Below are 27,675 nucleotides of genomic sequence, written 5' to 3' on the forward strand. Positions count from 1 at the left end.
TTAAGCTTCACCATTGTGGTATGTTGAAGGATGAGGAGTAGAAACTCAGCAGTTCAATGAAGAGAAGTGACAAATACTAAACCTATAGATACAAGCAAATAAAAAAACTAATGCAAGTGGTTACAATAAAAATCTTTATTTAGGTTTGGTCAGTACAGATAAGATATACTGGAGTCACAGAGCAATATGCATTAACAGGATACAACAGTTCATAAAAACTGAGTAACTATGCACACAAATTTCTTAAACATTCAGTCACCTAAAGAGAAAATGCACAGATGTATGGTGGAAAAACTGTATCTAACACTGAAACTACTATAGGACTCCATCAGCAAGTCCAACTTTTAGTGATAAAACTACTGTACTGGGCAAACTTGGCAGTCATAAACCCACATCTACTACTCTAACAAGTCTGAATGGTGCATAAGTATACTAACAGCATGAGTAAGAATGCCCTTACACAGCACAGGTTCTAGGAGAGACACAGATTCATACAGACATCATTGTGTTATACTTTAAGGAAAGATTTCCATTTACAACTTCACATTAACTCATATAAAAATAACTTGACCCTACACAAAATGTCCTTTTAGCAACATTCAAGGTAATTAACTGTTACAATTTCCAAAGTGGCAGAGGTATTGAAGCAACGAAGGGGAAGGGGAAAAAAAAGGGGGCGGGGGGAAAAAACCACACCCACAAAAAAAAGGCAAATTGTGACAAAAAGTATGCGTTAATTTTCTGGACAGCATCCTCTCCCAAATTAAATGACACTGTATAAAAATTTGCTGGAAAAAATATTACAAAACTGAACCCTGTACATTTACACTTGAGTCCAAGCCATTCTGAACGTGGCGGGAACCCGCAGTTCGGTTACCTTTCCCACTCACTGTTTTCTCCTCTTGAGGGTCATGATTGGAGTCTGTGTCATTTGAGTGGTGTGTGAGAGAGTTTTCACTGCCCGTGGGAGAGTCTACACTTTCATACCCCGCACTGAGTTGATTTACGTAACTACTACCTCCTCTGCCAGTTCTCTCCTCTGAGCTGTTGGAGGCCTTATTACCATTCCCTGGAGAAGAAGGAAAGTCATCTTCGGCTGTGTCCCCCTCCCTGTGAAATCCAGACCCAGACGTCCTCTGCCGGGAGGAACTGCCATTACTTGGTCCGTTGGCCAGTCGACTGCAGTCTTTACCTGTGGCCTCTGCCTGTCCTACAGGCTCGGAAGATGTAGTCCTGCTGGTACCTGGGGCTGGAGCTTGAGGCTGCTGCTGTTGGTACTGAGCCAACTGTTGGCGAGTCTCTTTCAGTTGTTGCTGAAGAACTAGAATTGTGCTCTGCATACCCTCTACTTCTTCGTCAAGTTGAATGATGAAGTCATTCAGTTCTGTGCAAAGAGGAGTCAAACCTACTTTAATATCTCTTAAACATATTGTACTTTTTAAAGATTTATATTTTAAAATATTAGTGTCTGTCACAAAGCCAGATAGTCAATAAATGTTTAAGTGAATGAATATAATTCTGAAAAATCACAACACATTTTTAATTTTTTTTGGCCTGGAATTTAAAAAATAGTCATTGAAGAATGACTGATGGGGGGGGGAACATGCTTAAAATATCTTAAAGCAACCAAGTTAAAACTGATTCAAACCATCTAGCCATATACAACCGATTATAGCCCCCCAAATCCACTCAACATGTTTACCTGTGGGCCCACATGCTGTGGGCCCTTTCCTCCTTACCCCCCCAGCCAGTGTTTGTCTCAGCTCCACAGCAGGTCTAGCCCTAGGGAGCAGTGGGTCCTCTAATCTAACACTCAAAAGAGGCCTATGCTATAATGAAAACAAAAATCAGAGAAAATCACTCTTGAAAACTGATAAAAAACACATGTCCATTAAGTCCTTAAAAAAAACGCTTGACAGAGGGTAAAGTCCTTCGCTACTATACAAAATCTCCTAGTCACTATGTTAACAAATACTAAGAGCTAATAACTATCACTTTGAAAAGGTACTTTAAAAGGTATTCTATTAATTGATCTTTTCAATTGTCAAATATATTAATTTCCATTTATTTTGAAAATTTATTTGACAGAGAGAGAGCAGAAGCAGCAGGATCAAGAGAGAAAAGCAGGCTCACCAATGAGCAGGGAGCCCAATACGGGGCTTAATCCCAGGATCCTGGGATCATGACCTGAGCCAAAGGCAGATGCTTAACTGACTGAGCCACCCAGGCATCCCTTAACTTTCAATTTAATTTCCAGAGTTCGGATATTTTAGTTACTATTCATCTTCCTCAAAAAGAAGAGAAACAGAAGGGACGCAGCTATACTTGCCCCCCAAAAAAGGTGGGGAGGGCAAAAGGGGCTGACAGTTCGGTTCAGTTTATCTTTAGCAAATTTAAACATTACATCTTATTTACTAAACAGGACCATAACAGGTACAATTAATTCTGTATTTTTAGACCACTGGATAGCCTAATACTTTCAAGATTTATACTCAGAAACTGGTTAAATGAAGATAATCCCCTTTTAAATATTGAATATAAATTTGTGTATGTAATGCCTTAGTAATAAACAGCCTATCTTTCACCAAATCCCAATGCCCCCAAAACCAAAAACTTACAAAATTTGTACAATAAACAAGAGTGTGCGTGGGGGGGGGGGGTCCACTAAAATTAAATGGCTTTGCTGAGTCAACTAGAAATGTTTCATTTGTAATTTTTCAGACCCACTGGCACAGATTAGTACATACAGAACCTCATCTGTAATATTCATGCCTGGCAAGGTTTTTTAAAGCCAGTGCAAAGTTAACCAAACTTTCCAAAAAACCCCTTACCATCCTGACTGCTTTTAAGCTCCTCACTATATTTCTTCTGTAAAGCCAACTCTGCTTCAAGTTGTGCAATACGTCCCTGGGACAGCTGCCTTCCAAGCTCTTGATTCTCCTGGATAAGCATTCGACACTTCGCCATTAACTTTTTGCCTGTTTGGCTGCAAAGGAAAGAGCCATCCATCACAAAATGAAGACAAGTGTCTACAACCTTGTTTGCTTACAATTATTACAGCAATAGATGTAACACGTACAGAATGTAACTGTCATAGCAGATGCCTCCCTATAATTACCATCTTCTTTTCTGGAACACGTCCATCTTCTGCATTTCAGTATTTTGCCAATACAGCAGCAAAAATAAACCCTTAACAAAAAGTACCCAAATGGCCACACCTTCTACTACACTAATAATGGATTCTGATATCTAGTTTCATCCCAAATTATCATTTGAAATGGAAACAAGCTAGTTAACTAATGCAAACCTCAGATATACTGATATTAATAAAACACTAAGGTACTTAACTTCATAGAACAGGAAAGTTCTTGAAAAGGTAAAAGCAGTAACGTAGAATATATTTATTGTTGCTAAAGTAGCATTTGATGAGGGTGCCTCTTCACAGGCAGTTGTCATAAGAATGTTTATTGCAGTAAGTGAGGCATATTCAGTAATTGTTTATTTAGAGACTTTTAACAGATTTTTTTTTTTTTTAAGAAATCTCTACACCCAACATGGGGCTTGAACTCATGACCCTGAGGTCAAGACTCACATACTCTACTGACTGAGCCAGCCAGACACCCTTAAAGAAACTTTTTAAAAAGAGCCTTAAGAATATTTCCATCCACTAATCCCTCATTTTTTTTTGAATTTTATTGTCCTTTTATCATCTGTGTAGATGCAGTTAATTTTTTGTCCTTTTTCAGCTAATATGTTCTATCGTGGTAGTCTTCATTCCCCTCATTTTTTTATATACTTTTGAGCTGTCTTAAACTGTAACACGAGTTTTTAAAAATTTAATATTGATATGTGGTTAAGATTTTATTCATGTTATAAAGGATTATCTTTAGAACAGAAAAATAAGACTAGGGTTATTTGTCACAAATAATGCAAATATGTTAAGTATCTGCCAAACTAGGAGCACCAAACTTTCCACAAATTAGTTACCAAGTATTAGTGCAACCTTCTACAGAACCTACACACACATACACAGCAACGGCAAAAATGCAATCAAAAGCCTTGATAACAGTCCTTAATGAAGCTTAGGTCTTTTCTTTAGCCTTAACAAGAGAAATGATCACTTTTAAAGGGATCTGATTACATAATTGTGATCTGACCTGATACTTGAGTAGGGACACCCTGATACTTAAAAAAAAAAAAAAAAATTTTTTTTTTTAAGTAGGCTCTACACCCAGCATGGTGCTTGAATGCACGACCCTGAGATCAAGAGTCACATGCTCCATCGGGGACAGTCTGATATTCTCGTGATGGCATGAAGTTCAGAAAGATCTAACCTAACTGGTTAAAAAATTTTTTTGTTGACACTTTGTTCTTTTCTTCACTTACTAGGGCTTTCAATTGACGATGTATTACTTCAGATGCAAGGCCTCCCAAATTAAAATGAGAGCATTTTGTAACTAATTCTCATTCTTTCACTCAGTGTTGTAAAATAGTACATATTTTTTAACCCATAGTAACCCATAGTACATATTCTACCCTGATGTAATTCAAGCAGAAGTTTGTAATTTAAATTTATTTGTTGTACAGTAAAACCTGGTTATTGCTGCTCAAAGCAGCCTCAGGTGAAAGCACTTGGTAAGGGTTTTATTCTCTATATGGCAAATTTATTTGCGGGTGTTCTTGTTCATTGCAATTGTAGCTCCAGACACCTGCCCTCCCCACCATTTCCCATTAGCATCCTCACACTTTGGCCTCAATGAACATGAGTTTAGAAATCCCATGAGGAGTTCAGAGATAGGTCCCACTGTCAGGCAGTGGCACTCCTCCCACCTTCCTGTCCATGATCCCACATTTTGTTTCCTTACAAAATCTATTTAGCATTAGTGTTTTCCAACTAACCTGAAAATCCTTCTATGTGAATTTAACAGAGATTAGGAAAAATACTATAAAACCAATACATTAATTTGTGACCTGACTTAATCTCATATAAAGTATGTCATAAACTGAATGCAGAAATGTTTCATTCCTAGTTATACCTTTTCACAAATGCCTGTTCTAAGACAATCCTATCACTTCTAAAATTAGTGATCATTCAAACAAGTCTTAAGAAAACTGTTCTTTACACATTTTGTCATTTTATCATGTCATGTAGTAAGATTTATGTTGTGTTCATCACATCCCCCAAAATGAGAAGAGTTCAATTACAAGTAACTGTCTTTGGAATAACTTTAATTACAACCCTCCCAACCCATTCCTAAAATCAAATAACTCCAAAGAAAATATGAAAGAAAACACTTTGAGAGAAAGATTTATAAAAAAGAACAGACGCTATACATTGCTTTCCGATCACAAGGAAGGGGGCTAGGATATCTGAGAGGTGTACACACAATTACCTAAATGATTATAATGCAAAACAGAACTGTCAAAACAACTGAAATAGATTGCTCTTAAATACTCTTAAACTATATTCACTGTTACATGTATGGAATATCTTAACTAAAGCAGAGAAGATAACTCAATCTTTCTCTTTCAAAATTAAAACAGAATAGGAAAGTGTGTGGGGAGGGCCCACAACCCATTCTATTTGAATTGTTCCAAACACAATACTGATTGAGCACTATTCTGTTTCAAGTTAATGATGTATTTATCGTACCGTTTATAGCCTATTCTTTACAGAACAAAAATCCATTTACAGGTGATTAAAATATATTATGATTTATTAATACAAAGAAAATATTATATAACCATTAAAAATGAAGTAATCTAAATGTACTTAAAAAAAACTGTGCAAGGGATAAAATGTATGGTGGTGATTGGGGGGGGGGACGCCAAACTTCAATCATCTATGTTACGTATGTTCACATTTAAAATCAATATATATAAAATTACTGTATATGCATAGAAATTATCTTGATGATACCCAAGAAATTTAACAGTGGTTACTGCTCTTAGAGAACAGACTGGGGAAGGAAAGGTCACATCCAGGAGTGACTCTCACTTTTTGTCTCCATCTTTCTTCATGCTGTTCCAATTTTATACATGAGCATGTATTACCTTATTAAAAAACATTTTAACAGTAAGAAGAGGAAAACCCACAGACCTCACAGTGACTCTTACCTACGTGGCAAAGAAAGATGCTGGCTAACAAATCTGAGTACATGTTAATAATACATTTTATGAATTATTTCTTGACCTGCTAAAAATACGTAGGCCATTTCTACTGTAATCTTAAATGGCATAAAATATAAACAAATGCCTTACTGTGGCAATATAAGCTAATTTCAAACAGATTTGGTTACTTACCCTCCAACCCCACAAATAGTGAGAATTTGAGAAGCGGATTTCTTGCTGTAAAGTCACACAAACCACTTCTTCAACCCACCCTCTGCCCCACAATCAGTTCCCTAGAGCACAAACATACAAGATACTTACAATTGATTTGAATGGTTAAGAGAGAACTTAAGTCACCCTTGTTAAAACTGCACTTAAACGTTGGGACAATCTGGAACATATATCTTCCACACATCTTAGACTCCATTATCACCAAGTGAAAATTCGCACTGGTGACTTATAGAATGATCTGACGAAAAAAATTCACCTCCACGATTGGATGGAAGCATGAAGAAAATAATGCCTCATTTATCTAAATGATTAAATGAATTTGCTAGAAATGATCACTATACCTTTTTTTTCAATTCACAAAATATCTCACTTAGCCCAGCCCACAGTTCCAGTACATGAGTTCCCCAATCTTCTGGCAGGCACCCTGTGAAGCTGTCCCACATTAATTTCTACTTCAATATCCTGGGACAAGGTGTCAAAAAGTAAGAAGTGTCAAGTCTCCTTGTCTTTTACGATACCAGCTGGAAAAATGGAGGCCTTTAAAAATGAGACACGGAGCCTTTTCCTTCACTTTGATGAGCACAGCAACAATTTTTCCCAAAATCAGTCTGCTCTGCACAGCCCCCCAAAATCAAAACGTTAAAAGTACAACAAAATCATCATAGTATTCCTTGAACTTAAAAAAAAAAAAAAAAAAAAAAAAGCCAACTATTTCAAGGCACATTTAATTTAATATCAAGAGTGCAATACAAAAGCCCCAAATACAATGAAGGAAACACATTCCCCCATTAATACCAACGACAATGCTCTTTCAACATGTGCCTGTTGAATGGAATGGGGATTTAATTTCACTACTGAAAAAAAATAATGCAGTGAGTCTCTTCACAGCCAATATCCTTATACAATCTAGTAGTGAAATGAATGTTTATAATGCTTCAAACAGTTTCAACCTGCAGTTTGATACCACACCTTTTTGTTTGTACAGTCCTCAGTAAGATGAGCTACAGCAATAGCAACCATTCAAAGAACAAACCATTGATTAAAACCGCACTGATTTAAGGCTCAATCAAGTAATATAGAGCCCCAAACTAAATGGTTAAATATATGAACTACTTGTATTGAAATCCCTTATTTCTCTCATGACTATTAAATTGGTTCTTAGCAAATAAACTCTTTAAAGGCAAAATTCACCTCATTTGAGTTTTGACCCAGAAGTTCAACAACAATCACGAAGTCCACAGTCTTATTGGCAAAACTGATATACAGTGTCTCTAAGTCACTATGCTCAAGGTTAAGAGCGATGCATATTCCATTTTTACATTTTACTGGAATTTTACATGTTCAATTCATGATTTTAAATCTCTAGGTTTTCATTCCTCCAAACTGTCTGAAGACACAGTGTGCCACAGACTTAAGACTTCTGTTTCTCTCTCTATTTTCTTCAAACAGAAACATTTCTCAAGTGTCTACATGTTCTAGAAGGGGAATTTTTCGGAGGTGGCCACTTCTTCGGAATAGTCCGACGCCATCAGGCCTCTGAAGCAAGGGGAGGGGGAAGAGAAAAAAGCTGAAACACAAGGTTCATCTGGTAAGTTTTACATTAACCATTACAAGCTGGATAGTATAAGAATGTGGCTTTTTTGGCTCAAAAAGTCTGAGTCTTGGTGTGGAAACGAGTACTTGGCTGTCCCACCACAGCTTTCTCGTAGTGGGACTGTCAGGGAAGTCTTGACTGGGGAGTATGATTTGTTTACCTATCAGGCGTAAACTTCCAGGCACTCAGTTCATTTTGGGCTTGTTCCAGTTTGTCTTTAGTCTGTTCCAGTTCACCTTTCATTTTTAGGAAAAACAAGTTGATCGCTGGGTCTACCATTGTTGATCTCAGTTGGGCAACACTAGGCTGCTGGACTTGCTTGAGGTACTGGATTTGAGTCTGTACAAAGCAAAAAAACACAATTACTACCAAATCAAAGAAAAATATATACATAGGAAGGTGGGATAAAATTCCTTTCGTTCACAGAATTTACCAACTTGTTAAGTCCTTCCCTCTTTGAGCTTAACATCCTCTAGGAAAAGTACAAATTACAAACAACTATTTAAGGTTATCCATGTAGGAATCAAGGCTATGATTGCATTTCCATATATGGAATCTTTAAAGAGGCTTCATCCCACTTTGCAACCAAAACGATACCCCCCGCCCCCAAAATTCAGTTATATTTACTAAAAATGTTGATACCCACTAGAAAAAAGCCATATATAAAATATTACATAAATAAGAGTACAGGGAGGGGTGCCTGGGTGGCACAGTCGATTAAGCATCTGACTCTTGGTTTCGGCTTAGGGTTGTGATCTCAGGGTGATGAGGTCAAGCCCCACTGAAGTTTCTCTCTCCCCCTTTCTCTGCTCTGCCCTACTGTGCACTCGCACTCTCTCAAAGTCAGTCTTAAAAACAGAAAAAAATACAGTGGTTTACTCTTTCCAGTTCGTATCTATGGAAATTATTCTATGTATAAGTCTTCTAAAAATACACCTAGTTGTATCACATTGTACTTAAAATACATATCTGTATTTCCAAATTAAAAAATATAATGCTTATATTTATGTAAGTTGCCATTACAGCATTATAAATAGCACTGTTAAGTCAAAATAAAAGTATGTATCCAATTTTTCCTTCTGAGTGGAGCTGAATCACAGAATTGTATAGGTGGAAGGTGCCTGATCAAGTCCAAACTGCTTATTTTTGAAATTACATAAGCTAACTGTCCAAGGATACAGTTAATTCAGTGCCAGAACTTTGACTAGAAAATAGTTCTCAAGCCTCCTGACTCCCAATCTAGGGCTTTTTCCACCACACCACAACCCCACTACTTACATATGAAACCTTCAATTTCCACTTCAGTTGTATTACTTACTAGCACACTAAAAATACATTTCTAAAATATGAAATACAGTTTATTAGCATTAAATGCATCACTTTCTTCACACCCACAGTCGATTTGGTTCAACATCCTGCTACACACTAAGGCTTAAATAGGATTAAAGTAAATTTATAAACTGCTAATTTCTACCATAAATTTAAGTAAAAAATACAAATATCTGGATTGGGAATATATTTACTATTTCACTGAGCAAACAGAAGTAATTTTTATTTAGCTTAATGAGATTTTCTTAAGTAACTCATCTTAAACAAAAAACTACAACCGTTTATTCAATGTAAGACCAGTTTCGAAGATAACCGAATAGGGATAAAGCATGTCATGGAGTTATATACACCACGGGCTGGGATCCCTAAAGAAAACACAACTCTACAACACTGACATAGTTAGTATTTAGGCTTACAAAGTGAACTGCTCTCATCTGCACATATAATCTTGCCCTTTCCTTGTGTTTTTGCTCCTGCTGCCCTTTCTGCAAAACCTTACTCTGTAACTGAAAATGAGTTGTTCAGCTTATCTGTGCAGGGAAGAGCTGTAAAAAATGACTAGAAATGGTTAGGTTCTAGTTCAAATAGCCTTAAAAACCTGGGATAAGAAGACAAAGGGTGATAGAGCATCACCAAAGGCTCTGATCAGGCACGATATGATCAAAACTGCCAGAGTATATATAAAATTGCTGGAGAATCAGAGTGTATCAACAGCATACACTGTCTAGGTAAGTGTTAAGAAGTCTAAGGACTATGTGTTGTATGAAAGGAGCATCCCTCTTGACAAGGATCCAACAGGCCCTCAGTCCTGACATAGGGGTAAGGCATTGCCATCCACTGCATGGTATCTAACCATCATTTAAAAAAAAAGTATATGAACTAGGAGAGCAAGAGTAGGACTCAAGAAGAAAGAATTCAAGAGACACTGGCTCTATGACATGTAACTGTTGGCACAATCCACTCACACTCTCATCAGCAGTCAGCCCTTTGAAAGTAAGAGCATCCCTTTATGTGTGACAAGCATCTAGCAGAATGCCATGCAAACGGACACCTAAAACTGGGTAGAATCTAGAATCCTTAGTAACAGAAAAAGAAAAGAATTAAAGAAATGTGAAACTCTAGAGACAATGTGCCCACTCCATTAGACATGAAAATCTAAGAGGGAAAAAAAATTTCTTTTGAAGGGATAGAGTGGGTATTACAAATAAAGAAAACTATATTCAAACTACTGGGCAAGACTTCCTAGAACCATATGTCCAGATTAAAAAAATAACCAAAGGCTGGGATGGTCAAGAGATGAAATTGCAGAAAGTAAAAGTATGTGATTACTGAGAAAAGTAATTTTAAGAAATAAAAGGACTGTGGGCACCTGGGTAGCTCAGTGGGTTAGGCTTCTGCCTTCGGCTCAGGTCGATCTCAGGGTCCTGGGATCGAGCCCCGCATCTGGCTCTCTGCTCAGCAGGGAGCCTGCTCCCCCCACCCCCGCCTGCCTCTGCCTACTTGTGATCTCTGTCAAATAAATAAAATCTTAAAAAAATAAAAAAGGACTGTGACTGAGCCCTAAAGAGCACTATATTGGTGAGAAAAGAACTGGGAGTAAGACTGTGTCCCATATATTATCAGTCTCCAATGACCAGAACATTGCCTTCTGCATTAGATTTAATAAACAATGTATCAGACCAACGGAGATTACACAAAAGAATTCAAGCAAATTTCAGATTTTTGGGGTTGCTTGGCTGGCTCAGTCAAAAGAGCATGCAATTCAGTCCCTTGGGTGGCTCAGTCAGTTAAGCGTCTGACTTCAGCGCAGGTCATGATCCCAGGGTCCTGGGATTGAGTCCCACATCAGGCTCCCTGCTCAGCAGAGTCTGTTGTCCCTCCACCCTGCCCCCCTGCTTATGGTCTCTCTTGCATATAAGTACATAAAATCTAAAAAAAAAAAAAAAAAAAAAAAGCAAGCATGCAGAGCCCCACATTGGGTATAGAGATAACTTTAAAGAAATAAATTTTTTTTAAACCTCAGATTTTCAAAATTAGAATAGATAAAACTACCTCTACTTTACATAACATATATGTAAACACTAATAAAAAAAGAACAGATAAGACTACTGAAGATAGCATATAACTGAACCTAGACTCAACCAGAGCTGAATGACCAAATATGTCACTGGACTTCTGATCCATGTAGACATGGCAAATACTACAAATGAAAGCTGTAACATTAAAAGCAGATATGGAAGAAGTTACTGATACTAACAAAAAAATTTTATACACAGAGAGGTCAAGACAGAAGAGAAAGAAGACAGTCCGCTTAGCCACGAGCAAGTGCTTCTTATACCCTCAGGCATCAAGAAAAATATCTGAATCGATATACTAACTCTCCTATCATGGAAATTTCAGAGAATAACTTAAAATTTGTAACTTCTTGGCCAATAAAAGTATTTTTAAATCCAACAATGGGGTGATCTACCAAAATTTTAGCATAATTATAGTTTAAGAGATATTCACTTATAACATTAAGTTCGTAAAATTAGCTAAATACCAATACACGTAATAATGCAGACTAAAATCCAATTCCTCAAAAAGACTTGAAACATCTGAAATACTTACAGTACACTCTTGCATCTCTTGCTCCTTGGTTGCTAGTCGCATTACAAGGATGTTTTCCCTGCGAGCAGACTCTTGTTGCTGTTGCTTTAATTTTTCTTCAGATTCCCTTAACCCAGTGACATCATTAGCTGATGAATAAAGAAAAAAAAGTTCCAGAATATTATGAAATATAATTTCAGGATCAAAATGACATACCCAAAATAAAGTTCTGACTGCCTTTATCAAGAATAATAAAAACAAAGGCAAAAAAATTCATTGAGTCTTTTGTTTCTATCCTACTTTTATAACAAAGAAATTTGTTCTTGATCATTAGTGTTTTTAGGAGATAGTGGTGTTAAGAGGCTTAAAGCCACCTAATACTACGTAGAATTATGTTATTATACAATCTACCTCCAACAGAACACGGGAACTTAATTATCTGTATCTGTCTATACCATAGTGTGTCCACAAAGTCCTGACTATATTGTTCATAACCTATCTGATGAAAACATGCCAATAACTGCATAAACAATTATCACTTAAAGCATTCACCATATTGGGACACCTGGGTGGCTCAGTCAGTTCAGCATCTGGCTCAGGTCATGATCTCAGGGTCATGAGACTGAGCCCACATGGGACTCAGGGCTCTAGGAGGAGTCTGCTTGAGATTCTCTCCTTCTCCCTCCTTTGCTCAAGCACATGCACAGGCACTCTCTCTCTACAATAAAATCTTTTTGTTTTTTTTAAGATTTTATTTATTTATTTGACAGAGAGAGAGATCAGAAGTAGGCAGAGAGGCAGGCAGAGAGATAAGCGGGGAAGCAGACTCCCTGCTGAGCAGAGAGCCTGATGCGGGGCTCAATCCCAGGAGCCTGAGATCATGACCTGAGCTGAAGGCAGAGGCTTAACCTACTGAGCCACCCAGGCACCCCTAAAATAAAATCTTAAAAAAAAAAAAAAAAAAGTTTCCAGGGCACCTAAGTGGATCAGTTGGTTAGGCAACTACCATCAGCTCAGGTCATGATCAGGCCCTGTGTCAGGCTTCCTTCTCCGCAGAGAAGTCTGTTTCTTCCTCTCCCTCTGCCACTCCCCCTGCTTGTGCTTGCTCTCTCCCTCCCTGAGTCGGTTAAATAAATCTTACAAAAAACAAAACAAAACAAAAAAAAAACTTTCACAATATTAATACCTATAGATTATAATATAGTCATATAGTAATTGAAATTTCAGGGTATTAAGCTTTCTGAACTTGGAAAACAATATTGCTTTGTATACTCACAAATAGTATATTACTGCTAACTCAGTGAAAAGTGACAGAAACTAAAATGGTTTGAAATTATTAAACTTTGTTGGTATTATTTTTCACCAGGTTTTGAAAAATCTGTATATATGTGCCTATACCCTACTGTTACACATTAAACTCTCAGAATTTATCCTGTGTTGCTTCTATGTATCTCCTTTCTTAAACTAATAACTCATGCTTCACTTCCAATTCTTCTGTGGAAAGACTTATGGACACATCAAGGAAAATTTCAAGTAGTTGTACATTTCCCCATCTCTACTCTCAGACACCTGTATGTAATTCTACTAAAACAATTATGCTATTATACAATTATTATATATCGGTCTTCCCCAAATGACTGGGTAGGAATTCCTCAAGAAAAGGGATCAGGGTTCATCTATTTCATAGCAGCAATAAAGTGAGTGCTTGGGAGAGTTCTTTAACAAAATGCTTCAATGAAAATTACAATTGCTTAGGCGAACCTAGTTGGTTTAGTTGGATGAGTGTGAGACTTTTTTAAAATAAGATTTTATTTATTTATTTGACAGAGAGACACACAGCTGGAGAGGGAACACAAGCAGGGGGAGTGGGAAAGGGAGAAGCAGGCTTCCCACCACTGAGCAGGGAGCCCAATGTGGGGCTCGATCCCAGGACGCTGGGATCATGACCTGAGCCGAAGGCAGAAAGAAGCTTAACAACTGAGTCACCCAGGCTCCCCAAGCTTGACTCTTGATCTCAGGATCATGAGTTTAAGACCCACACCGGGTGCAGACATTACAACGGCTTAGTAAAACCAATTACCCTGTGTCTATAACAAAAATCTAAAAGGAGATATTCACATACTCTTTAGGAAGGTAAAACTCAAACTTACAATTAAGATCTGTGTACTTGCCCTCCAAAGCTTGGACATATGCTTCATATTGTTTCCATCTAGTACAAAGATAAATTCGTACATTAGTTGTCACATTAATACTCCCAGAAAAATCACCACACCTAAACTTATAAATTTAAGTAATGACAAGAATTTCACTATGATTTTTAACCAATAATAAAATTAGCCACTTCTTTATTCCTTCTCAACTTACAGGAACTAGGTAAAAGAAAATACAGAAAAAAGTATCCTCTGCTGAGAATATACCAAGTATGCTCCTTTGGGTCACTTCACACACCTTACAGGACTTTGTATCACTGAGTCTCAGCACGATGCCTTGATTACAAAAGCGAAGTAAAAAACTTACTACTTTCAAATATACTGTCTACCTCAAACAAATGGCACCTAAGAAACACGCTTAATTATCAAGGACTCAAAGGTTCTTTATCTTAGCTCTTTCATGAAAATACCATAAAACCGAAGCAGTGGTTCAAAGCAGTATTTATTTTTGTCTGTAAAAAAGGGAGAATATACTATTTTCCAGGACAATTCTTTAAACACCTACTTGGCAGAAACAATCTGCATAAACGACATATACTATCTGAGTATGAAGGAATCCTTCTTCCTTGTTATATTCCTCTACCCTCAAAATACAGGCTATGCTAGAGCCTGGTGATTACTGTTGAAAACAAGGTCTCCAGTCTTATGTTTAAGCAACTTACAAAAAGTAACATGCCCTGAATGTCTGCTATCCTGCTTCCTGAAAAACCTATGCTTTTCAGCTGCTCTTCCGTTACAGCTATCAAAATTTACAGTTGATCCGTGAACATGTAGGGTGGGGGTTTAGAGGTGACAAACCCTATAGTAAAAAATCTGTGCATAACTTCTGACTCCCCCAAAATTTAACTACTAATAGCCTACTACTGACCAGAAGGAAACCTTACTGATAATATAAACCCTTAAATTACACATATTTTATGTATATATATTATACACTACATTCTTACAATAAAGCTAGAGAAAGGAAACATTTAAAAAAAACAATATACACTTGAAGTACTATACTATACAAAATCTGCACATTAAACGGACCCACACAGTTCAAACCTGTGTTGTTCAAGGATCAACGTACCTCTGATTTTAGAACATCTTTCTATAAAACTTCAATAACTCTGACAGCTTTGCTATGAGATGTATTAATACTATACCTTATTAAAAAATTTCCCATAATACCAAACTAATCCACCTTTTATATAAAGACTGTTCAATCGAAGGCATGCTTTTTTAGGATTTTATATTTTTACCTGAGAAAGAGAGAGAAAGTGCGCGCACGCGAGCATTAACAAGGGGTAAGGGTAGAGGGCGAAGCATTACCCCTGCTGAGCAGAGAGCCCGATGTGGGACTTGATCCCAGAACCCTGGGATCATGACTTGAGCCGAAGGCAGATGCTTAACGACTGAGCCACCCAGGCACACTGGCATGTTTACTTTTATGGTCCAGAGGACACAAAACAGGAATTTCACTCAGTGTTTGGGATAAATAAAGGTCTTTTGTGGAGGCTAAATTAAGATCTATTTCAGGAATGCCTGGATGGCTCAGTCAGCTAAGCGTCTGACTCTTGGTTTGGCTCAGGTCATGATCTCATGGACTGTGGGACTAAATCCTGTGTAAGGCTCCACTCAATGGGGAGTCTACTTGAGATTCGCTCTCTCTTCCTTGCCTCTTCCCCCACTCGTGCTTGCTCTCACTTGCATACTTTCTCTCTAAAATAAATCAATCTTAAAAAAGGAAGAACTATGTGTTTAGAGGAACAGAAAAACGTGAAAGTTCAACCAGTTTTGTTTTGTTTTTTAAAGATTTTATTTACTTGTCAGAGAGAGAACAAGGGAGAAAGCACTAGCAGGGCGAGCAGCAGGTGGAGGGAGAAGCAGGCTCCCACTGGGCAAGGAGCCCAGTGTAGGACTTGATCCCAGAACCCTAGGATCACGACCTGAGCCAAGGGCAGACGCTTAACCAACTGAGCCACCCAGGCATCCGTCAACCAAGAACATCCTTATCAGGATGACAGAAAACACAGAACAGTTAAATAAGTAGCACTTGATTTAAAATCACCAAGAGAATTAATGAGGGGGAAAAAAAACACACTTTAAAGTCATACATGAGAATCCCCTAAAAGAAGTTGAACTGACCTCAAGAATATAAACTGCAGAACTTAAAAACCTTAAAGATAAATTAATATAAAAAATTACTACTATGAATTTTATTTATTATATTACTGATTTCTTTCCCTACAAGTATGTCAAGAAAAAGACTGGGCACACTAACCAGAGATACAAAGAGAGTATCAACATGTGAGTGACAGTACAGCACAAGCATGGGTTTACACCTCAGCAGGAGGACAAGTGTTTTAGAATACTAAGAATTTAAATTTCATGTATGGGAAAATAAATGCATGCAATGAAAAAACAGTCCTTTGCATGAAGAAGATAAAGAGCTTGTCCACAATATGAACAGCTAGGAAGGTGGGAAATTATCAAACTCCAGTTAACAATGGAACATGCCATCTGCATCTGCCTATTTTCTACAACACCTCTTCCGGAGAGCCGGGGTGGCTCAGTCGGTTAAGCATCTTGCCTTCAGCTCAGGTCATGATCCCGCGGTCCTGGGACTGAGCCCAGATCCTGGCTCCCTGCTCAGCAGGGAGTCTGCTGCTTCTTCTGCCCCTCTCCAGCTCATGCTCGCTCGCTCGCTCTCAAAATAAATAAATCAGAAAGACTTCGTCATCTAAAAATTACCATCTAAAAAATTTATCACCCAAAGTAATAAAATGTAAAAAGAACAAATTTAAGTTAGACAATACAAAACATGCATTGATCCCGTTTTATGCTAAAGAAATAAATAACGTTAATGCTGTTCCTGACTCTTGGCTTTTCAAGACATTTGTAAGTTAACCACAGAAATTCCGAGCTTGGAGTAACCTTTGAAAGTAATTTAACTCAACTCCCTAACTTACAGAGGAGAAAATGAAACAAAGTTATATGAACTGACCAAGGTCACAGTTATAAGAAAGAATAACTTTGCTATCAGTAAATAATGTATTTCTTCCATAACTAAACATGGCACCCTTTAGGACTACAACTTTTTCACACATTAAATAGAAAAGGAAAAAATAATGACATCCAAACGATTCTACATTTTGAGCAACTGAAAGCTTTCTGAGAGTAGGGTCTTTCCCCACAGCAAGTTCTACACATGAAGTACCAACGCTTAAAGCTAAAATTCTGAGTATCTTCCCTCTGCAAGAAAAACTCAGGTTTTCCTAGTCACCTAGAAGTTACCCAAGCTGGTACTTTAAAGTGTTAAAATGTTTTTTAGTTCTTTAAAGTGTTATGTTTTCCTCAATGTTTACATAACGAAGAGACAGACCATAGAAAACATGGTCAAAAAGTACATTAAATGATTTGAGAATGTATTAATGTTAAAAACAGAACAATATAACTTAAAAATAATTACAGGATAGAACCACAATATGTTCTATAGAAAGTATTTTATATTTTTGATAAAAAGAACATTTTACCTTAGAATTAACTCATCTCGTGCCATAACTTTGAAGTCTGTTTCACTCAGCCGAACCTATATATAAAGAGAATTAAAATATGAACTGACTGCTTTTCCTAAACTTTAAAATATTAAATACCACTGGCTCTTATGTTCTTCATATTTTTATAGACAGGATCTTAACCTTTTTGTCCCCTAACTGCTCATTTCTGGTATTGGGAATATCCTTAACTACTGAAGACACACAAAGTCCCTCCCAAAGGACCACCATGCTGAAACCTCTCCAGAGCCCCAGGTTAAATGGCTCAGTATATATTACTGTTTTTTAAAAATTCTTATTGTTTTTAAAAGGCACATTACTTATCTTTAATACAGGCATCATTCTTAGGGAAATGCAAATTAAAAGTCCAATGAGCTACTGATACACATTATTAGAATGGCTTAAAAAAAAAAAAATAAAGTGTTAACACCAAATGCTGGGGGAAGATGTAGAGAAACCAAACTTTCACACACTGTTGGTGAGAATGTAAAATGGTACAGCTACTCTGGAGATTATTTTGGTAATTCCTTCTGAAACTAAAAATGGATGTGCCATACAACCAACCCAGCAGTTACATTCATAAGGATACATCTCAAAGAAATAAAAAAAAAAATATTTTCACAGAGAAATTTGTACACAAACGTTTACAGCTTTATTTGTAGTAGCCCCCAAACTGGAAACAACCCAAATGTCCTTCAACTGGTGAATAGTTAAACTATTATTTAATCATATCCTTGGAATACTACATTCCCCATTAAAAAGAAACAGCCTATGGACCAACTTGGATAAACCTCCAGGAAATTGTACTGGGTAGAAAAAAAAAATCTCAGAAAGTTACATATAATGTATGACTTCATTTGTACATTTGTGAAATAGCATTAATTAGTGAAATGGAGAACTTATTAGTGGTTGCCAAGGGTCTGCGATGGATGGGGTTACAGAGGAATGGCAAAATGGAAGCTTATGGTAATGCTTCCATTACATATTTTGGTTGTGGTGATGGTTACACTAAGTTACACATGATAAAACTACACCAAGCTAACATACACAAACACACACACTGCACATATAATCCACACATGTGGATTGTATCAATGTCAAGCTCCTGGTTTTGATATTGTTATATAAGATGTCTGATAGTTATGCAAGATTAACATTGAAGGAGGCTGGATGAGGAGTGCCACAAAACCCCCCTGTACATTTCTTCACAACTGCTGGTATATCAACAATTATTTCAAAATAAAAAGTTAAAAAAAAAAAAAGGTACAATATTCTAGCTGAAACTGTTCTGTAAATTGAGAAATATTAAGTGTTTCTCTATACCAAATGAAGATTGTAAAGGCAAGGCACCTCTCTTGCTTTAGTATGAAATTAACATTTCATAGGTTTCCTTTGTAAGAAACTTGTTTCAAATTACAACACTAACTGTAACATAGTACTATGATGGAAGAGGGAAAATCCCTGTACAAAATATATTAAAAGTCTAAGAGAAAGCACAGAGTTAATTCTGATTATTGAAACACAGTAAAACTCTATTTCATGAATAATTGGACTCCAAAACTTAAGACAAATTTCCATAACACTTATCATCTAAACTATTCATTTAAATACTCACTGGTTAATAAGCTCATACCCTCCACTTGAAGTATAAATTACTTTCAGAAACTATATTATTTTGCAATTTTGTGCATGTGTGTGTGTAACAGTGACTACAGTAAATTAAGTTAGGGAAATAGTTAAGTTAGGGAACTAGAACAGGGAGAAAATGAGACTAGAAAACAAAAACTTCAGAGGAAAAGACAGAATCTAAGAACTAGCTATATAACCCTTTGTTGATATATAAAGAGGTGGTTTTACCTTACAACCAAAGAGATTTAAAAAGTACAAAAAAAGAATAAGTAACTTCTAAGTTGTGAAGAAATCTTTTTTCACGTTTACAGTTATGCAGGTGGAAATATTCACATGGCAAAGATTAAGAGCAGACCACAGAGATATAATTATACAAGTTTTTCAAAAACTGAAAATATTCTAAAAATACATTGTATACAAGATACAATGTCTAACACATTATACACCCACAATGTTAGCAGTGTTATAAAGCAAAAGAGTGAAAGATAAGCAAATAAAGACAGTCCTTTCATCTCTATTAACTGCCCCCCCCCAAGGACTTAGAAACTACAGGAAAAAAACACACCTTTTTGGGAAGAGGTTCCTCGTTGGTCATCTTGAATCCTAGGAAAAAGGGGCAGAGAGAAGAGGTTCAACTGATGTTCTTTCAGTTAAGGCAGGAACAAGAAATACTGGCTTTTCCAAACCAATTTATTAGGGAACTCAGTATGAACCAAATCATTAGATTATTTATTTAATAATAGTTTTAGATTTACAGAAAAGTTACAAAAATATTACAGGGTTCCTGTATACTCCACACCCACTTTCTCCTTTGCTAACACATTACCACTGTTTTTTTAAGTTATTAAAAAAAATTCCTTTGTAAAAAAGTTAATCATTCCTTTTGATGGCTCTATAAAGGACTGAAATGTAACTTTTCAATGCATTCTTATAACCGCCCCCATGAGAAAGACAAATCTTACATAAGTGACATCACTGTGCTAAAGTCAGACAATGACCTCAGGCAGTATCCCAGGCATCATGCTGAAAGGATATTAAGTATAGTTCCAGTTGCTAAGCCTTTCCTTTTACAGCATCATGTTGTTATAGTAAGGTAGATAGAATCTATCATCATAATTTACTACTGTGCAACACTTATATGATATTTAACCTTTATAAAAATATTCTTAGGGGCGCTTGGGTGGCTCAGTGGGTTAAAGCCTCTGCCTTCAGCTCAGGTCATGGTCCCAGGGTCCTGGGATCAAGCCCCGCATCCGGCTCTCTGCTCCGCGGGGAGCCTGCTTCCTGCCCCCCAGCCCCCCAGCCCCACCCCACCTGCTTCTCTGCCTACTTGTGATCTGTCAAATAAATAAATAAAATCTTTAAAAAAAAAAAAACCCTATACTGTTTAATTTCATGCCGCAGAATCTGTATCTCAAATTAGTTTTATAATTTTATACAAAATTTACTAACTCTATTGCAAAAGATACGTTATACAATAGAAAAACTCTCATTAACTTTATTATGCTCACTGAAAACATTTACTTCCTAATATTCAAATAAGAACACAAGCTAATATAAATTTATTCGTAGATTTTATTTCCAACAGCACTGTCATGAATCTTCCTCTTATATTTTTTATACTTCCTTGATATTCACTTCGCTTACTCATACTTATCACAAATCCCAAACTATTAAACATTTAACCAAAGAGAAATAAGTCAAGGAGATGCACAGCATGGTAACTATAATTAGTAATACTGTATTGCATGTTTGAAACTTGCTAATAAATCCTAAAGGTCTTCACAAGGAAAGAAGGAAAATAATTTTTCTAACAATGTGGTAACAAATGGTCACCAGGCTTAAAGTGGTGAGCATTTCACAGAATATACAAATATCCAACCATTATGTTGTACACCTGAAATTAATTGACCTTCCATGTCAATTATACCGCAACTTTTTAAAAATTAGCCAAAGAACTAAGAGTGAAAAACTGAATTTTTAAAAGATAATGGACTTCGTATTATTTGAGATTCCTCAAAAGAAGACAATCTTCTGATACCATTTTTTATGCTACATACTGTCCCAACTCTGTAAATCAGAAATTCCAATCATACACTGCCACTAAAACCTCATTTTCAGACTAGATATACTGTACATTTTAGGGAAAAAAAACATAAATTGATCATACATCACTGGCTTATTCCGTCTTTAATAATCTTATCATTGGATACAGCAAGCAAAAACCTGAGTATGTCATTTTCTTCTGAGCTAATGAAGCTGATCAAGCCTCTGACCAGTATTTATGAAAACATACCGTATCTCCACAACTTAAGGTCTGTATATTTTTCTAATTTTTTTCCTTTAAATGGGTCTCTGTTTACTTTAGACTTCTTATTGCCCAGTTTATATTCTCTGTTGGAAATAATGGACAGCTACTTAGTGACTATCCTGACATGACACCAGTGATTATAATCATTTGGGAAACAAACCTTCACCTTGTTTATCCCCACAGAGATCTACTTCTGTTTTAGTATGTTTAAAGTACATTCACTCTACTTTACCACAACCCACTGGAACCCAGCTATCAAGCTTGGCATTTCCTTGGAACACCCCACTTGTCTGAGCTAAATATACTAGGTAAACATGGATTCTAGCCATTGGAACTTTTAGCCAATTTAATATGCCACTAATCTGATTAAATCCTTCTTAAACTAAACTCCCCATCTCACTCAAAATAGTGCATGCCAATCCTCTGCTATCCCCTCACATCATGCTTTATTTTTCTTCACAGATTCTTATAATGATCTGATATTTTACATACTTATCTGCTTCTCCCAATTATAAAATTAGCTCCATGAGAGCTGTTTCATTCACTGCTGATGCCACAGTACACAGTAGGCACTCAAACATATGCTGAATGGAAATATGAACAAATGAATTTGCTTCAGTTACTACTGAAATCATAATAGTAAGCTAAATAAGCCAATCTAATTTCCCCCCAAAATAAACAAGATGACATTCTGTAAAATTTTGAGAATAAATGTGAAACCTAATATAACAAATACTGTGGTAAGAATGCTGTATAAACAGTTAAATTTTCCACTGCAGATAGTCCACCTGTTAACTAGTTAATGGGCACTATAGCTACTCAAAATTTTAGTTATAAAACCTAAGAAATATAAATTCCAGTTATAAACTAGTAAATGCTTCTATAACATGACACTTTCCCTAGGTTTATTTGTTCATTCTTTTCTTAATACATATTCAGGTTATTCCACTAAAATAAAATTAACTGCAAGCTTAATTAGCAACAAGTAAGATACTATTTTTAAAAGGCATTGAAAGGACTAGGAAACACAGGAAAGAAATTCTAGTAATCCTGCTTTTCTATAAGAGGGTGGCATACTTTAAAAACAAAAAAAAAAGCCACAAAACCTGAGCCTCAGTTTCCCCAACCCCAAAAGAAGTATCACCACCAAGGCTCAAAATGACTGAGCTACGTCTAAAGATAAACATTAATCTTTAGCATGGTGACTAGCACAAAATAAGCAATTATTAGTTTCCTTCTCCCCATCAAAAAACAAAGACTCTCAATTACTACTTCTTGAAGAAAGTGAAGGGAGAATTCAAAAGCAGAGATAACAATGAAGACCTGTTGCTCCTGTCTTTCTTTTTTTTTTTTTAATGATTTATTTATTTGAGAGAGAGAGAGAGAGAGAGAGAGAGAGAGAGACAGCAAGAGACTGGGAAAGTGGGAAAGGGAGAAACACACTCCCTGGTGACCAGGGAGCCTGATGTGGAGCTTGATCCCGGGACCCCAGGGATCATGACCTGCCTGCTCTTGTCTTTGTTTCTAAGCCCCACTGCTCTAAGTCCCACTGCAGAACTCTTGGTAAGCTCGAGTTTTTATTTTTTTATTTTTTAAAGATTTTATTTATTTGTCAGAGGGAGAGAGAGCGAGCACGCGCAAGCAAGCAGAGTGGCAGGCAAAGGCAGAGAGAAAAGCAGTCTCCCCGCCTAGCAAGGAGCCCGATGTGGGACTCGATCCCAGGACCCCAGGATCATGATCCGAGCTGAAGGCAGCAGCTTAACCCACTGAGCCACCCAGGTGTCCCGAGCTCGAATTTTTAAAACTCTAAAGAGCACGTTTTTAAAATTTTTAAACATTGGTTTATATTCTCTTCTAAAAAGTTTGATGGTGGACAAACTTCAATTACATATCACTCTGAGGATATATATATTTTCTTTATAAAAATAAATTTATTGATTTGTGACATATGTCAAAGATAAATGCAGTTTTTGCATAAAGGTTTGCATTTCACGTTGACTCTGAGTCATGTCATTTCACATGTTATAGAATATGTGACATGGGAATTCAAAGGTTAAGCATTTAGAAAAATTCCTCCCTGATTTTTAGCCACTCAAAGTCAATCTCTCCTTCAGAGCCCATATATGCTGTAAGAGTTAAATAAACAGTTTGGCAAAAGGCAAATTAGAACAGGTTTAAATTTAAAAGTATCAACACTCAACTATTTAGTCAAAATAGAACTTGGTTCTCAAATCTGATTTTCACATTGCATGAGTATACTAAGAAAATTATTCCCCAAGGCAATTTTTTTTTTACTCTTTTTGAAGATTTTATTTATTTATTTGACAGAGAGTAACACAAGTAGGCAGAGAGGCAGGCACTGAGATGGGGGAAGGAGGCTCTCTGCTGAGCAGAGAGCCCAACATGGGGCTCAATCCCAGGACCCTGATATCATGAGCTGAGCTGAAGGGAGAGGCTTAACCCACTGAGCCACCCAGGCACTCCAAGGCAACCTTTAAATTACAACTGAAAGCACAATAATCATCTAAAATCAATTCCAGATTCATGAAGACAGTGAACATCCCAGGTTCTCAGATCTATTTTTATATCAGAAAAATCAAGTAACTAAGGGCCCCTGGGTGGCTCAGTCGCTAAGCATCTACCTGCTCTGCGGGTAGCCTGCTTCTCTCTCTTCCCACTCCCTTTGCTGTGTTCCCTCTCTCCCTGTGTCTCTCTCTGTCAAATAAATAAATAAAATCTTAAAAAAGAAAAAAGAGGGGCACCTGGGTGGCTCAGTGGGTTAAAGCCTCTGCCTTTGGCTCAGGTCCTGATCACAGGGTCCTAGGATCACAACCCCCATTGGGCTCTCTGCTCAGCAGAGCCTGTTTCCCTCTCTCTCTCTGCCTGCCTTTCTGACTACTTGTGATCTGTCTGTCAAATAAATAAATAAAATCTTAAAAAAAAAGAAAGAAAATAATAGAAAAATTGAGTAACTAAAATATTGAGTTGAAACCTGAATCTTGAAAAGGGGGGGGGGGAGTATACACTCATTACTGAGTCACACAGTTAATAATCACAACTTTTCAAAGTCGAAGTTAGCATCCATTTTCCAGATGATGAAAATGATTCTTAGTCACTAAATGATTAACTCTGGTCAAAACACCATTAATAAATCGGCCGTTAGGATCCCAAACACAGCACCTCTCTAAAGTTGGTAACTTATAGAGATGGATTATTCCTCTACTCTCTCATTCTCAATAATGAATAAGCTTTACTAAAAAACAGAAAAGCAAAAGAGAAAAGAACTTAAAATTGGCCAATTTGGCTACCTTTTAGGAGGTTTAAGACTGGTTAAAACATGGTCTTAAAATTATTCAAAGGTTTCAGTTATTCACATTTCAGATAATCTCTGAAATTCAGATCTCAGAATCACCATGTACTCTTGATGCTTTTGACACTGAGAAATACTTTATGATGGAGAGTTTGGTTTTGGTTGGCTAGGTGCCTAGCATCCCAGATCCCAGTACTTCCACGGCTCTTAGCACAATGACCTAAGTTATGCAACTCAGCTCTCTCTTAGAGAGGTGAACACCAGCCAACACAATTTGAGAAAGCATGTGCCTCATTGAAAGTAATTTTAAGTAAACTCAAGAAAATAATCTGACAGCATACAACCTTGGCTCTGGTTAGGAATCAGATGCCCAACTTTTCCGGACTCTTATTATCAGTCAATGGATCTTGAGCAAGTCACTTAACTCTGGGCTGCGGTCTCCAAGTCAGGGGGGAAAAAAAAGATACCAATTTTGCCTGCCTTACAAAGTGCTGCAAATCTCAACGCTCCAGAGCCATAAAAATGTTATACAAAGGATTTTGCAAATAAAATATCAACATCAAGAGATAATTTTAATGTACATTAAAAAAATTAAAACTAAAGAGTATTTATTTATAATGCCCAGTTCTAGCCTGATCAACCAGCTTAATATCCAATGGGATATACGGTTATGGGAACACTGAAAAGTTGTTCTAAGAGGCTGAATATCAGAAAATATTTAGAGGCAAAAATGTAGGAAATAATTTAAAAAATAAAAACAAGCATAAAACCAAACACTACCTCGGTCTAGTTTTGGTAAAACACCCATCAACTTAATTTTTAGAGTAAGCTACTTTTTTCAAGAGCAAGATAACATACAATTATATGAAAATGCTATGACCACCAAGTACAGGATATTTTCAAGGGGATTCTATACTACATACATACAAGAACACAATGGTCTTTGAAAGCTGTAACATCCTGTACAAATATAATTATTACACCTCTTGTTTCCACACTGTAGAGCTACTACAGATTTTCTACACCATACAAACCAACTCATTTCTAACACACAAAAATACGGAGCAGGCATGACCCAAAATTGAATCGGGAAAACAAGGTATTATTAAGTTCTGATGAGCTGATCAGTAAAACACCAGCAGTGGCTGGGACACACTTTTATTACTACTTTCCTCCTCTGGGACTTGGAAATTCATTCTTAAGTTCCGCCACTGAGAATTGAAAATACTGACCACTTGGCTATAGCTATCTGTTTAACACAAGGTAAGCTCTGAAAGAACTCCCCAAATACACCCACCCAAACCCTTAAAATTAACTTCATCCTTATCTCATGCCACCTGGTGGACTGCAATTTCTTTCCCCGACTTGCCTCATCAGGTGCTATTGAACGGCCGTATTAAATAAAATTTAGGTTATCTTGAAAGGATTTTCCCACATGGTTTTTTTCCTTAATGGGGGGCATGAATGACGACGATATATGCCCCTACCGTAAAAAACTTAAATGATCAGAACTTAAAAATTAAAAAACGAGAACTCGTGATTGACTCGTGACTTCCACTACCTTCCTCAGTAACAGAATTAACTAAATTCTAAGAGATACAAAACTAGACGGGAGAACTCACGACTATAAATACACTCATGGAAATACTCTTCTCAGGGCAAAAGAACAGTCTCTTTACTTTCGAAACAGTTATTTAGGATTGTAACACAGTCCTCTGAGATCAAACTGACTTCATCAAAACAAGAACTTGGACTTTTCCACTGTGTCCTCTTCTGAATAATGAAATACGGTTTTCAAAAACCAAGTAACAGCCTTAAAGAGACCCAAGGCGAGACTTTAAAACTGCACGAAAACCCCCCTCTACTGTAAAGAATTCTTTCTTTACTCAGAACGTATGCCATCATTTAAAAATGGAAGTCTTCAGGAGGATGCAGCCGCAGTAATAACCTACTGCGCGACGGGAAAACTGGTCAGCGAACACGGCTCCCCTTCCCTTGCTGAACTCGTTAGTGCCGCCAACCCTCGGGTCCAGAGCAGAGATGGGAGGGGGCCACAGAGAGGCGGGGACACGACGCGCAGCGAGGGGGCGGCCTCCCGGTATGGCCGGCCCGCGGGTGCGCCCACCTCGCCCCCAGGACGGAGGATGGAGGCAAAATGGCCTCGGGGCGGCGGAAGTGTCCCCACAGGCGGGAAGGAGATGCAGCTAACGGGAGGCCTGCGGGCCCAGGAGCCCCGACTCGCCCTGGGAGCTCTGCCCGCCCCTTCCCCGGCAGACCGCGCCTCAGCCCTAGGGACCCCAAGGTCCTCGCGGCCGCTCCCGCCCGCGGCCCGCACCTACCTCTCCAGACGGAGGCCGCGCCGGCGCCGCCCAGTCACATAGGCCAAGGCCGCGCTGCCCGCTCGCCAGCCGGACCTCCAGACCGCACTACCCCCAGCCCCCGCGCTCCTCCTCCCGCCGCAGCCCCGGCGCTCCCCTTTATTTGCGGGTCTCGCTGCCACAAAATGGCGCTGAGGGAGGACGCGAGGCCCCGACGCCCCACCCCCTTCCCGCTCCTCCCGCCGCCCCGCCCCGCCCCGCCCCGCGCCTCCCGCGGCACCGCCGGGCCCCAACGCGCCGCAGCCGGCGCCCGCCCTCGTCACCGCCCGGCCATGTTCGCGTCCGGCCCACTCACTGAGTCGCCTCCCGGACGCGGCCGCAGCCACCGGTCCGTCACGGCGCCCCGCCGCAGGGAGGAAAAGCGAAGGGACGGCACCCGCCCGGAGGCTCCAGGCCCTAAGGGAGGAGTTGCGCGTGGGTGACACGCCCCGCAGATCCGGAGCC

The 27,675-nt window shown here is 38.0% G+C and overlaps 1 protein-coding gene across 3 annotated transcripts; it reads right to left on the reverse strand.

The window, feature by feature from the left end:
• Positions 1-117: 117 nt before the first annotated feature.
• On the reverse strand, positions 118-27,675 carry LOC111158696 (WT1 associated protein). 3 transcript variants are annotated; one of them, XM_022520905.1, is made up of 8 exons: positions 27,527-27,675; positions 19,798-19,835; positions 17,583-17,638; positions 14,005-14,063; positions 11,876-12,003; positions 8,097-8,275; positions 2,832-2,986; positions 118-1,384 (listed from the first exon to the last, which is right to left on the reverse strand). In XM_022520905.1, exons 2-8 carry the CDS (start codon positions 19,825-19,827, stop codon positions 801-803), a joined length of 1,191 nt encoding a protein of 396 aa, XP_022376613.1. In that variant the 5' UTR covers positions 19,828-19,835; positions 27,527-27,675; the 3' UTR covers positions 118-800. The 3 variants fall into 3 exon arrangements, with proteins under 3 accessions (XP_022376613.1, XP_022376612.1, XP_022376614.1); XM_022520904.1 differs by lacking the exon at positions 27,527-27,675 and adding an exon at positions 27,193-27,359; XM_022520906.1 differs by lacking the exon at positions 27,527-27,675 and adding an exon at positions 24,724-24,763.

Source organism: Enhydra lutris, unplaced genomic scaffold (assembly GCF_002288905.1).
Source record: "Enhydra lutris kenyoni isolate GAN:26980312 unplaced genomic scaffold, ASM228890v2 scaffoldscaffold62, whole genome shotgun sequence".
Classification (NCBI taxonomy): domain Eukaryota; kingdom Metazoa; phylum Chordata; class Mammalia; order Carnivora; family Mustelidae; genus Enhydra; species Enhydra lutris.

Excerpts from the sequence above, each read along its gene's own strand:
- LOC111158696 (XM_022520905.1), bottom strand. The coding sequence starts at position 19,827 with ATGACCAACGAGGAACCTCTTCCCAAAAAG. Across the intron at positions 17,639-19,797 it reads AGGAACCTCTTCCCAAAAAG|GTTCGGCTGAGTGAAACAGA; the intron begins GTGTGTTTTTTT and ends CTTTATATATAG. Across the intron at positions 8,276-11,875 it reads AAGAGATGCAAGAGTGTACT|ACTCAAATCCAGTACCTCAA; the intron begins GTAAGTATTTCA and ends TGCTTTGTACAG.